Below are 14,635 nucleotides of genomic sequence, written 5' to 3'. Positions count from 1 at the left end.
TCTCATCCCACCTATTTTTCTGCCGGAAAGGATAAGAGATGGAAGCTGACAGTACTTGAGGAGAAGCTTGAGGAGAAGCACTGTCAGCTTCCCTTTCTTTTTTTTTTTTTTTGAGACGGAGTCTCGCTCTGTTGCCCAGGCTGGAGGGCAGTGGCGTGATCTCGGCTCACTGCAAGCTCCACCTCCCTGGTTCACGCCATTCTCCTGCCTCAGCCTCCCAAGTAACTGGGACCACAGGTGCCCACCACCATGCCCAGCTATTTTTTTGTATTTTTAGTAGAGATGGGGTTTCACTGTGTTAGCCAGGATGGTCTTGATCTCCTGACCTTGTGATCTGCCTGCCTCGGCCTCCCAAAGCGCTGGGATTACAGGTGTGAGCCACCGTGCCCGGCCCAGCTTCCCTGTCTTTCTAAACATTTAGAAGGGCAAACCCTTCCAATAGTGATCTCTTTCTAAACACTTGGAAGGGCAAACCCTTGGAGGGAAAACCACTCAGAAGGGTAAATGTATGAAGACATTGTGTTCCTTTCACAGTTGCCATCAATGACTCAATGACAGCAGCTCCTGAAAGCTCTCCTGCCTCACCACACAGTGTAGCTAGCCTTGCTGAGGCTAAAGATGAGGCTTCCACTTGTACTCAGAGAGACTTGAGGGATAGCTCTGAGAATTCTGTTGTGCATCCTGGAAGAGGCTGAAGCTGCTCAGGGTGAACAAGGTACAGACAGAACCCCGAGGCTGTCATTCATCCTTCTGGGGCACTCTACAGACTGGGTTAAGGAAAAGACCCTGAAAGCATCCCATTTCCTAGTTACACCCACAAGGGCTAGAAGAGCCCTTTCCTTGGCTAGATTCCACAGGAAATGTCAGAATGTGATTGAAAACTGTCTAGAGTTGGATCCATGTGTGGGGGAAAAAAAAGCCCATAAATATAATGAACATGATTTAGTTGCCTGAATGGTTTAAGGCTGTTTTCCTAAGTACATTATCAAGGAAAATTTGGAAAGCCTTTCCTTTCGGAGATTAAACATATTATTAGGTGTGTGCAAAAGCATGGTTCTTGCATCCCTGGAAGAGCTCTCATTTACACCTGCTATGAACAGAAAACCTCACCATGCCTAGGATTCCATGATCCTCAACTTTGCACTACCCTCTGCATCTTTCTTTCAAGCTGCTTCCTTGATTGACACACTCAAGAAAGAAAGGGTCCATAAGCTGTTCCTGGGTCTATTGCTAAATGCATGGAAGCACTGTCCACACTGTGAGTGCCTGCCCATGCTTACTCGTTTCCAGGAAAGGAATTCCCAGGGCCTCTGACTTCTCCCTCCTGACGCTCCCTACTCCTGCTTCCCCCATTCTGCCAGTCAGGTCACATGAGCTGGAGCTGCAAGGTGCTCAGGAGCTCTGCTGAGGGTGACTGGGGAGCAGATTTCCCGGAGGGGCATTCTTTGGCATCACCCTGAATGTTGCATTTCTGGAAAGGGCTTCAAATCAACTGGAGTCTCCAGGAAGAGGGGAAGGAAGGGAATCAAATAACAAAAGAGTCACTTACGCCAGAGCAAAGGCCACCAATGCACCAACGACCACCACAAAGTCCAGGATGTTCCACAGGTCTCGGAAGTAGGACCCGTCCTGCAGGATCAAGCCTTGGTCTATCATCTGCAGAAGAAGATGAACAGCCACAATGAGCCCAGAAGGTGTGGGCAACACTTGACTTGAGCTCTGTTCATCATGGCAATGCCTCCACTGCCACCATCTCCACAACCAACCCTATGCTAGGACCTGGAGAATGAGAGTGTAGGTCCAGCAGGCTTTCTCCACATGACTGAGTCCTGAGGCCCCCATCTCATAGTCACCCAGGGTTCACTAGACTCCTTGGTTTTCACAGAACCCTGCCACATTCCTCCTTTCATTTATGGCTCAGAGCACTGGGCATTGCCACATATGCACAGATGGGTAAAATCCTGGATGGATGAGGCTGGGAACAAGACAGACTATGGGGTATTATGGTGGCTGGGACTAGATGAAGCCCAGGAAGACTCATCTCTACCTAGCCCTTTGCCTTGGCATACACCCAGGCTCAGCCAGGACAAGCACTGGGGAGGAGAGTGCTGGCCCCAAGCCTGTCTGCACACCTGTTGCCTGCCTCCTACTGGGGCCATGTCCACAGGCCTGCACCAGTACAAACATATCCATGCAGCCGTGTCTTGCTGACAGAGACAGATTTCTTCAGGATTCTGAGGCCAGAGAAGGGGTGGCAGAAGCTCTACTGAGGGCTGCCATTGGCTGGTAGATGGTAACACTGAGGAAGGGCTCTAGCCTAAGGAGCAGACAGGTGACCCATCTAAACCCAAGAGCCCAGGTTTTCTCTAGAAGTTTTTACCTTTATAACCATCTCAAAGGTGAACACGCCCGTGAACACATAGTCAAAATACCTCAGGACCTGAAAGACATATGGCAGAAGGAAATGACCATGTGTGGCCAACAGGCTACTACATGCACTCCCACCTGCCAGGACACATGCACTCGTGCCTGCCCACCCCGGCCCTCACCCACTGCACCCTCAGAACAAAGGCTTGGAATTAGAACCACTAGCTGGACTGACAGAGAAATGCCAGAAGGAGGGGCATGGGCCCTGCTGGAGCCGTGTGACCCAGTGGCCACTCAGCTGTTCCCTCTCGTTGGCCAGAACTTAACGTTTTGGGTCTGAATTGTCCATATACCTGTCCCTCAGTTCTGGCTCGGGACCTGAAATCCTTGTCAGCTCCTGTCCTCCTCGTGTCCCTCATGTCTCCTGACATATACCCGTGGGACCCCCAGGGGAGGCCTTGGCCCCCTGTGGTGAAGCTGCAGCTGCCAGCTTCACACACACCATCCATGACCCTACATTAGACCCACATCCAAGCCCATGGGTGGCTGCAGAGCCTCGCAGAGCCCTGGCCGGTTTGAGGCAGAGCCTTGCAGTGTGTTGGGCTTGGAAGGGGCTTGTCTGGGAATGGTTCATACTTAGCCCTGAGGAACAGGAGTGGGCAATTTCCAATCCTTGCTCATTCCCCAGAAACCTTGCTACCATCTCGGTTCACCTCCAATGCTGGGATGGGGTGAGCACCAGAGTACTACGGAGGCTGACACATGGTCCCTGTGCACCCACTTTGTTGCGCTCTGAGTTGGTCAGGACGGGGTCCTCTGCTGCCAGGGCGATGCTGCTGGCTGCAATCACCAGGAGGATGCACATCTCAAAGTAGCGCAGGTTCACGATGTAGTGGCAGGCCCTCCGGATCCTGCGGGCAGTGGAGCACGACTGAGCTGGCCCACTCCCCACTACACCCATGCCCTTACTCCTCACTCCCACATACACATATCGGCCCCTTCCAGACAGCCAGGCCCTTGCCAAAGGAAGCCGCCAGGGAGAGCAATTTAATTTCTCAGCCACCACCCTTGATTTAAAGCCCCAGTGGAAGAAGGTAATCAGATTGGTTAGAGGCTGCGGCACGCAAGCCAAGATACATTATCTGCAGACACGTCTGAGCCATGGGGAGCAGCCAGCATCAGCCTACCAACTCAGGGCGGCTGCACAGCACCCTCTGCTGTATCTTGATGTCTACTCTCCCACTCTAAGGAAACTGGGACATCCCAAGGAAATTACAAAGAACCAAGAAACATAAAAATAGATCTTGATTCTAAGATTCCTGATGAAAGCAGTAATGAGTTTTCATGGGCCCCAGGTTATTCTGGTTAAAGTAACTGTATTCTATATTCTGCATTCTAGTCATGGATGGCTCACATGCCTTAACCCAGGTTGCCCTCTTCCTGGAGCCCTGCTGAAATGCTCTTCCCAAATTCCATCTTTCCTGAATCTAACCTTCCAGACTCCGCTCTGTCACGCCCACTTCATGTCCCTGCCCCTGCTCTGAGTAGCACGCTCAGAGCAGACCATTTCAAAACTCCACATGGAGAGCAGTGTGACCAAAACTCTCAACCCAAACAGGTGATCTGGTCATTCTAGGCTCCACATTCTTGGCTTTATCAACTTCTGGAATATTCGGTGACACAATCTCATGTAGATTTCCTTCCTTTCTCCACGCTACCTACTGACCAAAGACTGGTAAAGAGTTCCTTTCCGATGACATGTCTCATGCTCTCCTGTCTGACGTTACTCTTTCGGCTACGGGCAGAGTTCAGAGGCTGTCTAACTTACCAACCCACCTCACTTAGTGGGCACCCCAGATGCTCAATGTCTGGCCATGCCCCACCAGGAAGGCTTAAGAAGATAGCTGGGCCCCCATCCTTCCTCTCCCCTTCACCCTGCCCTGCCTCACACCTGGCCGTTTACCTTAGCACCAAAGAGGGAGCAACGCGAGGGTGGCTTACGGGTTGGTGGTGCTGAAGATGAACATTGAGCTGTGGGGCACCATGGCTTTGCCTGTCTCGCGCTTCTCCTTCTTCTGCTTCTTATTCTCCACCTCCTCCTCATCCTCTCTGATCTCTGCCTCCTTCAAGGGACTGGCTTCCCCATCCGTCTTGTTGCTAACTACAAGAGGAACACATTGAAATCTTCAGAAACCATGCCGCATGTGAAACTGGCACCATTTGTGTTTAGTTGGGGATGAAAGGAGAGGAGGAGAAAGGGCTCCAGGGACATCCCTAACAAGGTGCCCTGCAGGCATTGGGGGTATTTACTATCTGACATTGAGTTAAACTCTTCTTATTTCACCCTCCCCAGATGTTATGAGAAATAACCTTTTAGTCATATAAATGACTATGATGTTTCCCCTTTTAAGGTTGAACTTTTAGAGTCTGATAAACAACATAGTGTTTCTGTTATAAAATTTACAAGGTTTAGATTTTATATCTAAACTCTGGATTCTTTGTACATATTCACTTACTGAATTTTCCCATGGTATACCCTGAGTGGCACGTATTATTACTCCCATGATACAGATGGGAAAACTAAAGTTCTGGCAATTTAAGTACCTTTCCTAAGGTCATACAGCTAGTATGGGTTCCCGATTTAAAATCCTATCGCCTTTCAGTGAATCACCCTGCAATGGAAGATTTCAATAAATCATGACTCTGTTTGCAGCAGTCTTTCTGGCTATGCTTTTTTTTGGCCATGATTAATGTAGAAATGAGAATGTAATAATCATGTGAGTATAGGTTCATGACTGCATCCCAGGATTGGGAGGACGAAGGAGCCAGAGGTCGAGGGGAGCTCTCAGCTGCTGCTGCTGCTGCTGTTTCCATACTCAAGACACGGTATAGGTTAAACTGGCAGGAGGCTGAAGCTGTTACAGTGGGGAAAGGGCCCCAGTCACCCTCACCTACTGCTCCCTGCTCATTGAATGACTCTACCCTGGAACCCCGTGTCAGCAGTGGATCCTGGTGGTCCTGGCCCATGCCAGGGCCTCTTCCTAAAGAGTAAGTCATAAGAAGTATCCAAAAGCCTTCCTATCACATGCTTTTACCTATGACCAAGACCAAAGAGTAGCTCTGGAATTAGAACAGAGGGAGAGTAAAGCTTTATATTCTTTCTCATAAAAGAAGGCCCAAAACACTTCTTACGTATTAAAGCAAACAAACACCAAAAGAGCTGTGGGTCTGGGATCCTGAGACATGCCCAAGTCAACTGAAGCATGCCACTGGACATGGGAGACTGCACTTTCTGAAGCAGTAGTGGCATGTTGGCTGTAGAGAGCATGCAGAAATGGGGAGGGAGCATGGAAGAAAGAAAAACAGGGAGGGGGAAGACTGTCATGTGAAAGAGTAAATACAGAAAAAGTAAGAGGAAAACATCAAAGCTGGAACCCTGTGGTCACAATTCAGTGATCTTGGGATAGCAGGTGGGATTAATGCGGGGACAGCATGAGGCCAGAGCAGCCATGGGGTATGGGGTCAGGGCAAGGATAGGGTGTGGAATTAATAAGGCAGGGGTGAGGTGTGGGGTCAGGGCAGGGATGGGGTATGGGGTCCGGGCAAGGATAAGGGGTGGGATGAATACAGGGATGGGATGTAGAGTCAGGGCAGGGAAAGTGTTGTTTTGTTTTGTTTGTTTGTTTGTTTTGCTGTGTTTCCCTTTAGGACATCAATAATTAACATTTGCTGCCTAAGGGAACTGTGATGGGGAGAACTTGTGACTAACAGCTCCTAGGAGAAAAAGAATTGGTAAGAGCAATAGAATCATATAAAATATTAGTACAGGGAACGGCCTCAGAGATCATCTAGTACAACGCTCTCACTTTACAGACGACAAACTGAGGCCTCAAGAGACACAGAGGTTTTTCCAAGGTCACTCAGTGAGCAGAGCCATGGTCCACTCCATCAGAGGCTCCCTAACTTGCTGGGGCAGCAGAGCACCTGGGAGACCCCAGAGAACACCATCAAATATTCATACACCAAAGCAAATAGCTGAATATCTCACTGGGCACAAAGTCACATGTGATCACTCTGAAGATTTGAGTGTGGTCACAGGAACCAAAAGCTTGGGGAAATTTTATGGGAAAAATTTAAGATGAAGAGAAGGCTAGCTTATTTTTGTTCTGCACACTGGGAGAAAACTGCCACTCATTTTTACTTCTTGAAGGATGATTTCCTCCTCCTGGTGGTGCTTTCCATGTGGCTTTATTGGAAGGGCCCCAGCCCCAGACAGGATAGGAGGTGGGGTTGGAGGGGAAACGGGACCGTGCTCTCACTGTGCACCACGGTTGAGTCCACCAAGGGGTCCACGTCGGGGATGGCGACAGTGACGCTGGTGCTCTCGGTGGTGGCCTTGTCCGTGTTGGCCGTGATGCAGGAGAGGTCGGGCTCACTCTGGCTGATGACCCGGCCCATGTCTAGCTGCACATCCCCCAGCAGGGCCTGCTCACTGCTACCTTCTGGCTCCTGCTCCGTCGGCACCATGTCCTTCCCCACTTCCAGCTCAGGATGGGGCAGGACTAAGGGGGCATTGGCCTCATCAAGGCCTCCTGCCAGCCCGGAGCCTCTGGACACCATCAGACTGTTGGTCCTACAGAGAGAGGAGGAGAGAGCTGGTGCTCAGATGCTGTCCCCAAATGGCGGGTGTGCCTGGCACAAGGGGAAGGTGGGGAAGCTCAGGCAGCCTGGAAGGCACAAAGCCACCACCGCCTTCCACCCCACCCAGCCAGGCAGAGAGGTGCTAAGACCCACACGCCATGGTCACTGCCTTATTCCTGTCCTTCTATCCATGACCCACTTCCAACAGGCCCTTGTTTTCAGGGGGACAGAGCCCACTGCCTGTTATATTTACTCATACCTCACAAAGTGTGTGTCAGCATAATTTCCATTTTATAAAAGGGGAAACTGGAGCTCAGAAAGGCTTATATTGAGGAACACCTAACAGCAGCCTGTGCGCCATCCATCTGGGACCCCGTGACTCACTCACCTCCTTAAATCCTGGGCTCTCTCTTCTTGGATCGTTGGCTCCTTGGCACCATGGTTGCCCCTGAGCTCAGGATCCTTCTCCCCTTCAGGGGGCATGGCTTCATCCAGACTGCGTTCCTGGCTAGCAGACCTGCTCCGAGAGGCTGAGGAGGACTCCTTGCCTTCCGTCCTGACGCGGCGATGCCGGCTGCGCCGCTGGCTCTGCCTGTGCCTGGCCCGGTCCTCAAAGGTCACCACAGCCTCTCCTCCCCCCGCCTCCTGCTGAGTCGGGTCACAGTTCCCATGACAGGGCCTGGCCAGCCACGGCGGCTCCCGCTGGCCCAGGGACAAGGGGGTCCTCTGGTTGTCCAGGGCACTGGATCGGTCCCCTCCATCCCCCTTGAGGGACCCCCCACGGCTGATGCGCTCCTCCTCGAACTTCTCCAGGGCCAGGCCCAGGGCCAGGCCCTCGATGGCCCTGGGTCTCCGATAAAGGCTGGGGTGTGTGTTGAGTGGGTTGAGGGGGCTGAGTGGGTTGAGGGGGTTGAGTGGGTTCATGGGCGGCGCCTCCTCCCTGTTGAGGGCCTCCTGGCTGGACATCTGCATGTGCTTCCTCAGCTGGCTGGTGCGCTGCTCCCACACAGACATGTGGTGCCGGCGCCTCCGCTCCCTCCTGCCAAGGGGAAAGGGCAGGGCTGTGGTCAGCCTGAAAGCTGCAGGCAGGGAGGGTGGCCGCAGGGGCCATGTGAGAGGGCAGGACACATGGTGGGGGCAAATGGGAGCGCCCGGGACCTGCAGACAGGAAGCACAGAAAGATGCGAGGAGCAGGCGGGCCACACGTGAGGAGCTCATCGGGCAGGTGACTCCCAGCCTGGTCACTTTCCACTCCAATCCCTGCTTTGCAGTAACTGAGGGGTGGGTAGGCATCAGCCCTGGGAGGGGTTCCAAGTCCCCAGGGCCTGCTGGGGCAGCAGTCCACAGGCTTACCACGTCTTCACTCCCCTGCTCTCCTTGCTTTTGGGGCATCTGCTTGTACACACTCAATGGCCCTTGATTCAAGGTCAAAGGTCTTTCCTCCTCCTCTCCCCCTCAACTCCCTTCCCTCTCAGGTTACAGCCTGGGATAATGAGGGCTGAAATTGTCAGATACCATTGAAGGGTGAGAAGAGTGCCAGGCAGACTTATTACAAAAAGTCTTGATACCACCCTCAAAAGTGAGTGCTAGGAGTCTCTTCCACAATAGCTAATAAAAGCCACAGAAGGCTAACTAAGTGCAGAGACCACCAGGAGCTCATACTCAAAACTGTGATCGAGCATTTCAGCCCAGGGGCCTAGAGGAGCATTCACGGGGCAGCAGAAACACACGAACACAAATGCAGGAGAGCACACAGGAGAGGGCTTGCTGGGCGGATGGGGAGTCACCTCCTCCCCACGCCTGTGCCTGTGGGTGCACACCTACAAACTGTGAAGGGGACACGCAGATGTACCCACACGCACCCTCACTGAGGCCCACACATAGCTGTACACAACTGCCTCCGTGAGAGGTACACCCACCAACATTAACGTGAGAGGTACACCCACCAACACTAACACAACATATACCCATTCACAGGCCAGACTGAAGAGCGAAAAACACACAGGTCACGTACGTAGACACACACTGATATAAGCACATGTTGAGAGGTGCAGAGAGCATATCCACAGATCATGTGAAGAGAACACACACACACACCAAGCCACACACTGACATGCACACCCAGTGTCACTTTGTCTATGGCAAGGACAACAACACATTGTCCCACACCCACACGTAACCACTCACAAACACGCAAACTGGTACACACATACAGGTGGCTGCTGCGTGGCTCCCACATCGACATGTGGTGTCTTCTCCTTCTGTCTCTTCTGGGGAAGAAAAACGAACAGGTTCAGTTCACCCCAACCTCTAGGAACCTCAAGCCCCAGAGCCACCAGCGGATTTCTGGAGGGGGACACAGAGTCCTCTGCGTGGCCATCGGGTCTCCATGTGCCTGCTTGCCTTCTGTAGACTCCCCATGTTCGACTCTCCAATGCAGTGACTTTCAATTCCTTGCTATGTGCAAATACATGGATCTAGTTTTTGAAGCACACATGCAGAGCCACACAGGCTATGCCATTTCACATGATCCACAGCTCCAGATGCTCAAACACCATGCCCCACAGGCACGCAAACTTCCACCTACACATCCTTCAGATTCCTATTTTGGAAATCCAGTAGATGTTGCTAAGTAGTTTTCTTCCCCTCCCCCGTCATTTCTAGGGCTAGCATAGCACATTCATTGGGTGTGGCTCCCCAGCTCATGACTCCTATAGCAGACCCTGACCCAGCTTCACAAAACATGCAGGGGAGCAAGTGCTCTGCCATGCATGATGTCAAGGCTACAAAGTGCTCCATAGTCAGAGGCAGCACCATCTTTCCATAGGCCACCATCCATGTACTCCAGGATATGAGCAGTGACCTCTGCCTATGAGCAATGCAGAGGCCCTGGCCATAGGCCCTATTCTATGTTCGGCAGGGCAGAGCACAATATTGACCTTCTAAGTCTTGTACAGAGAAAACTCTCTTTCATACGCATATTGTGTCCTTACAAACACAAGGTTAGAATGGCAACGTATGAACTGTGCCCACAAAAACAGACAGGACGCCTGGTAAATAAGCTGTCAGCACAGGGTCAATGCTTAGCTAGAGGACGATACATCTGGGCTATCTTTGCGGTAAGCCTGCCCCAGTTACTGGCCTGATGAACTCAGTCCAGCCCAATGGGCCCTGCTTGGACCTGGGATGTTGGCAAATGCTGTTCCTCTCCTGAAAAAGCTGATGCCCACCCACGGAGAACATGCTAGGCAAATTAATCCCCATCAACTGCCATCTTTCACATGTCTGCAGAAGATCCCCCACCCTCTGAGGGAGCAGAGGCAGTTGGTCTGAGGCCCACTCTGGGTGTATGGAAGATGCACAGTGCACATGTGTGTGGCTGCCCAGGAGCACCCACTGATGCAGACATCATTGTGGAGAAGCCTGTGAGTTCCTCAACTGAATACATCCCTCAGCATCAGTAGTCTGCAATGCAACAAGGCACAGGTGGGGGCAGGAGAGCCAAGAAGCATGGGTAGATACAAAAGTAGAAGCGTTCGCTCTAGACAGGCAACATGCACACCTGCTAGGAAAAGCACATCACACCATCTATTTGCAAATTCTCAAATATTCAAATACCAGCTATCCAGAAGCATGTGTGTAAGAGTGTATGTACGTGGAAGGATTCTCTCTCTCATACACACAAGCATGGGCATTCTCTCTACTCACATATGCACAGATTCAAACTTACATTCATACCTAAAATCATACAGAGAAGCATCCACATGTCTCCGACTCATATGAATGAGACCTTGTGTACACCCCACAATAGCCTTGTGGGATAGGAAGGGCAGGTGGCATTCTTCTCATTTCAGAGATGAGGAAACAGAGGTTCTGAGATCGGAGTGGTTGTCTCTCTGAGATCACAGAGTATATTAGTGAGAGAAATATAACTAGCACTCAGGCACTTTGGTTTTTAACAGTGCTTCTTCTGTGTTTCCCCATGGACAGCCATGTTTGCACTTAAAGTGTAGTTTGAAATCAGCAGTTTCGCCTTAACACCCAAGCAGGGCATGAACACCTGAGCAAGGCATACACAACTGAGCAGAGCACACACACCTGAGCAGTGTACACACACTGGTGCAGGGCACACACACCTGAGCAGGGCACACACACCCGAGTAGGGCACATACATCTGAGCAATGTATACACATCTGTGCAGGGCACACACAGCTGAGCAGGGCACACACACCCAAGCAAAATGCACACACACCTGAGCATTGTACACACACCTGTGCAGAGCACACACACCTGTGCAGGGCACACACACCTGGGCAGAGGACACACACCTATGTAGGACACACACACCTGAGCAATGTAGACACACTTGTGCAGGGCACATACACCTGAGCAGAGCACTCACACAAGCAGGGTGCACACATCTTTGCAGGGCACACACATCTGTGCAGGGTACACATACCTGAGCAGAGTGCACACAGCTGAGCAGGGCACACACACCTGGAGGTGGCTCACACCAGCAACACCAACCTCACAGCACATGTACAGCACCAAAGCCCGGGTGTCTGCTGGTCTTAGATGTTTGCAGCACCTCCTTCTACCTCGCTGTGCCCTGATGCACACTCTGCTCAATTCCCACGGCCCTGCCTGTGCCTACCCACATTTCATTCATTCTTTCATTCCAGAAATAGTGAATTTCTACTCTGGGCCAAGCATCGTCCCAACTCACATCTCTCTAAACCCACTTCTCCCCCAGGCTTCCTCATCTCAGTAAATAGAACCACCCACTCCTAAGTGGCAGCCAGGCCTACCCATCCACATTTTTGGTTACCTGTGTGTATGTGTTTTTAACCCAAACTCATGAGTTCAGGGAAGGTGGAGCAGAAATTACTCAAGGCCCAGAGAATATTCCAGAGAGGAATATTCCCTATCAATCTTTGGCATTTCCCTATCAACTTTTAACAATTTGGAAGGGAACTTTTTTCTCTCACTCACGGAAGAGGGATCCAAGGGCCAGGCCTTTAGTTTTAAAAGGCAAAGGCAAGATGATGGCCGTGCATGGAGGGAGGTCCCCCCGCAACACGCACACAACCCTGGCACGCCCCACAAGGCAAGAAGAGGCTGCTGGGAGCCGTTTACTGGAGCTCTAGCCAACCAAGGGCTCCTCCCTTACTAGCTTCAAGTAACAATGACAGGGTCATTGCCAGGATAGACTTCCACCCCCTTGGGGGTCTCAGACCATCCCACAGATGCCCCAGCACCATTCACCACTCACACAGTCCTCATGCAGGCCTGGACGCAACAACAGGAGTTATATGGTTCTACAGTCACTTCCCAGCCTCTCCTCTGACACCTCCCCGTCTCACCATGCAGAGACCAGGCCACGCAGGGCCCAGGCCGACTGCCTATAGCTCTACCACAGGTCCAGGCTGGCCCCCTGAAGCAGTAGACTCACCACTCTCCTTTATCACCTCCTGTTCTCTCCCTAGTCCACTTCAACTGGGTTCTGTTCCAACCTGGCCATGGAAATGGCTCTTGTAAGGTCACTAACAGCTTTCATTTTGCCATACGCAATGGTCCCTTTTCTGTTCCTTATTGTATGTGATTTTTCTACAGTATGCAGCACCGGCACCCACTCCTCCTTCCTGCAGAGTTTTCCCTCACAGGTTTCCAGCACACTATGCCTCCTGTTCTTTCTCTTGCCTCCTAGCTGTACTCCCTCGGTCTCCGTGGCTGGTTTCTCCTCGTAAGCAGGAGGAGCACTGTCAGCCTCTGTCCTCAGCAGCTAGGTCTCTGGGATACCTGACCCATACCGATGACTTAAATACTATCTAAACGCGAATAACCTCCCCCAATCATTGTTTTAATTCTGACTTTTCTGAGCTCCTGATGCAGGTGACCAATAGTCTATTCAACACTTGGATGCCTTAGAAGAATCTCAAAATGAACTTTAGATTTCCACCGGTTTCCAGGGATCCAGTAACTACCACCACCCCCCAACCCACTGCTTAGTCTGCAAAACCTTAAAACCTGGGATCAATTTTTGTTTCTTCCCTTTTATTCATCCTCACCCCTGCCACATTGAATCCATGAGCTCATCCTATTGGCTCTCTCTCCAAACTACAGACTGAATGGGATTACTCATGTCCTCCATTTCCCCCACCCTAGTCTAAACCCCCATCACCTCTCCCCTACTTTACTCTGAGAGCTGACTCTTTCCCTGCCTCCACTCTGGCCCCTACAGTCTGTTATGCTCCACGGAACAGAGTGACCTTTTTAAAAGTGTAAATCATATCCTATTCATCCTTCCACTTGAGGTCCTCCTGTGATTTCAGCCAGAATAAAAGCTAAATTCTTCCATCTGGACTTTAAGGACCTCAGACTTGGCCCCGTCCCCTCCCCGGCCCTGTCTCTATCTCCCCTCATTAATTACACATCAGCCACACTGGACCTTGCTGGGAACACTCTTCCTTCAAAATGTCACATGACTGTCATCTACACATTTAGGTCTCTGCTTAAACAGCTCCCCCTCAGAGAATCCCTTCTGGCTTGACATAAGCTGCTCCCACCCAGCTCCTGTACTTCTCCACTATAGGACCCTGTCTCATTTACTTATAGCACTTGTCACTATCTGAAATAATGTGCGTATTTATTATCTATCTCGCTCACTTAAATAATAGTTCCATGAGAACAGACTCTGTCTTGCTCACTGCTGTATTCTCAGGAACAGTTCTGGTATAGAGTAGGTGCACTCCTACAACCAATAGTTTTGTGAGTTGATGAACTGGCTGTTAGCACAGGAGCTCAGTGATCAGTGAAGGGGGCAGCTGACTCACTCGATCGAAGGCATGTTGGGTGCAGACATCGGGCTGACCTCCTTGGCCTTCTGCAGTGCATGTTTCTGGTTGAAGGCCTCTTCTTCCTCCTGTTCATCCTAGACACAAAGCAGAGATGGCTTTGCTTGGGATCCCCAGGAAGGAGAGTAGCTTCCCTTGGCTCTCCTAAGGAGGAGTTCTGAATACCAACTGAAGTGAGGAAGACACAGGAAGAGGATAAACAAGGTAGCGAGATGTTAGGTTGGCTCGGAGACCTCTGATGGCCAGAGGCCAGGCCCCTTGGGAGTCAGGAGCCTCACTGCTCCGGCATGGTCAGCAATCCTTGTCTCCATCCTGGAGCCATCCACAGGCTGCTCATGAGAACCAGGAGAAGTCTACCCCAACCCCTAGTCCTCAGTGGAGCTGGCTATGGCTGTGGAGGTCAGTGGCAGGAGCTGACACTTCTCAGATGTCCTACAGTGTCTAGAAGTGATGGAGCAGGGGCCTTCCAGGCAAGGACCCTGCCGAGTAAAGTGCTGAGGCTGAGCACCCCATTGCAGTGTCTTCCCTGCACAGCTAAGTGGGTGCTTAGGCAGAGCTCTCATCCCTTCAAGCAGCATTCCTGCAAGCATCCCCTCTATGTGATGAACCCAAGGAAAACCAGCTCAGGTAAAAGGATTAGAGCTAATAAGAGCACATACATCTTCAGAGCATGCTATGGTTTTCACAGACATTATTTTACTTGATCCTCACAGTAATCATGTGAGGTACACAAGGCAGATATGGCATTCCTGCCTCACGCATGAAGAAACCAA

At 51.3% G+C, this 14,635-nt stretch overlaps 1 protein-coding gene across 1 annotated transcript in view; it reads right to left on the bottom strand.

Annotated features, from left to right (window-relative positions):
• Nucleotides 1-14,635, bottom strand: part of LOC108512687 (voltage-dependent R-type calcium channel subunit alpha-1E) — a 313,873-nt gene that overhangs the window by 68,176 nt on the left and 231,062 nt on the right. Inside the window, exons 18-25 of the mRNA XM_017848045.1 lie at nucleotides 13,842-13,939; nucleotides 9,222-9,278; nucleotides 7,397-8,047; nucleotides 6,687-7,000; nucleotides 4,369-4,528; nucleotides 3,149-3,278; nucleotides 2,381-2,440; nucleotides 1,550-1,656 (exon numbers count right to left, since the gene is read on the bottom strand). Coding sequence (XP_017703534.1) covers nucleotides 1,550-1,656; nucleotides 2,381-2,440; nucleotides 3,149-3,278; nucleotides 4,369-4,528; nucleotides 6,687-7,000; nucleotides 7,397-8,047; nucleotides 9,222-9,278; nucleotides 13,842-13,939 — 1,577 coding nt within the window. The remainder of the gene's footprint in view (nucleotides 1-1,549; nucleotides 1,657-2,380; nucleotides 2,441-3,148; nucleotides 3,279-4,368; nucleotides 4,529-6,686; nucleotides 7,001-7,396; nucleotides 8,048-9,221; nucleotides 9,279-13,841; nucleotides 13,940-14,635) is intronic.

The sequence above is a fragment of the Rhinopithecus bieti genome, unplaced genomic scaffold, assembly GCF_001698545.2.
Source record: "Rhinopithecus bieti isolate Rb0 unplaced genomic scaffold, ASM169854v2 scaffold_27006, whole genome shotgun sequence".
NCBI lineage: Eukaryota > Metazoa > Chordata > Mammalia > Primates > Cercopithecidae > Rhinopithecus > Rhinopithecus bieti.
The sequence above is the reverse complement of the archived record's forward strand: the minus strand, read 5'-3'. Positions and strand labels throughout refer to the sequence as shown.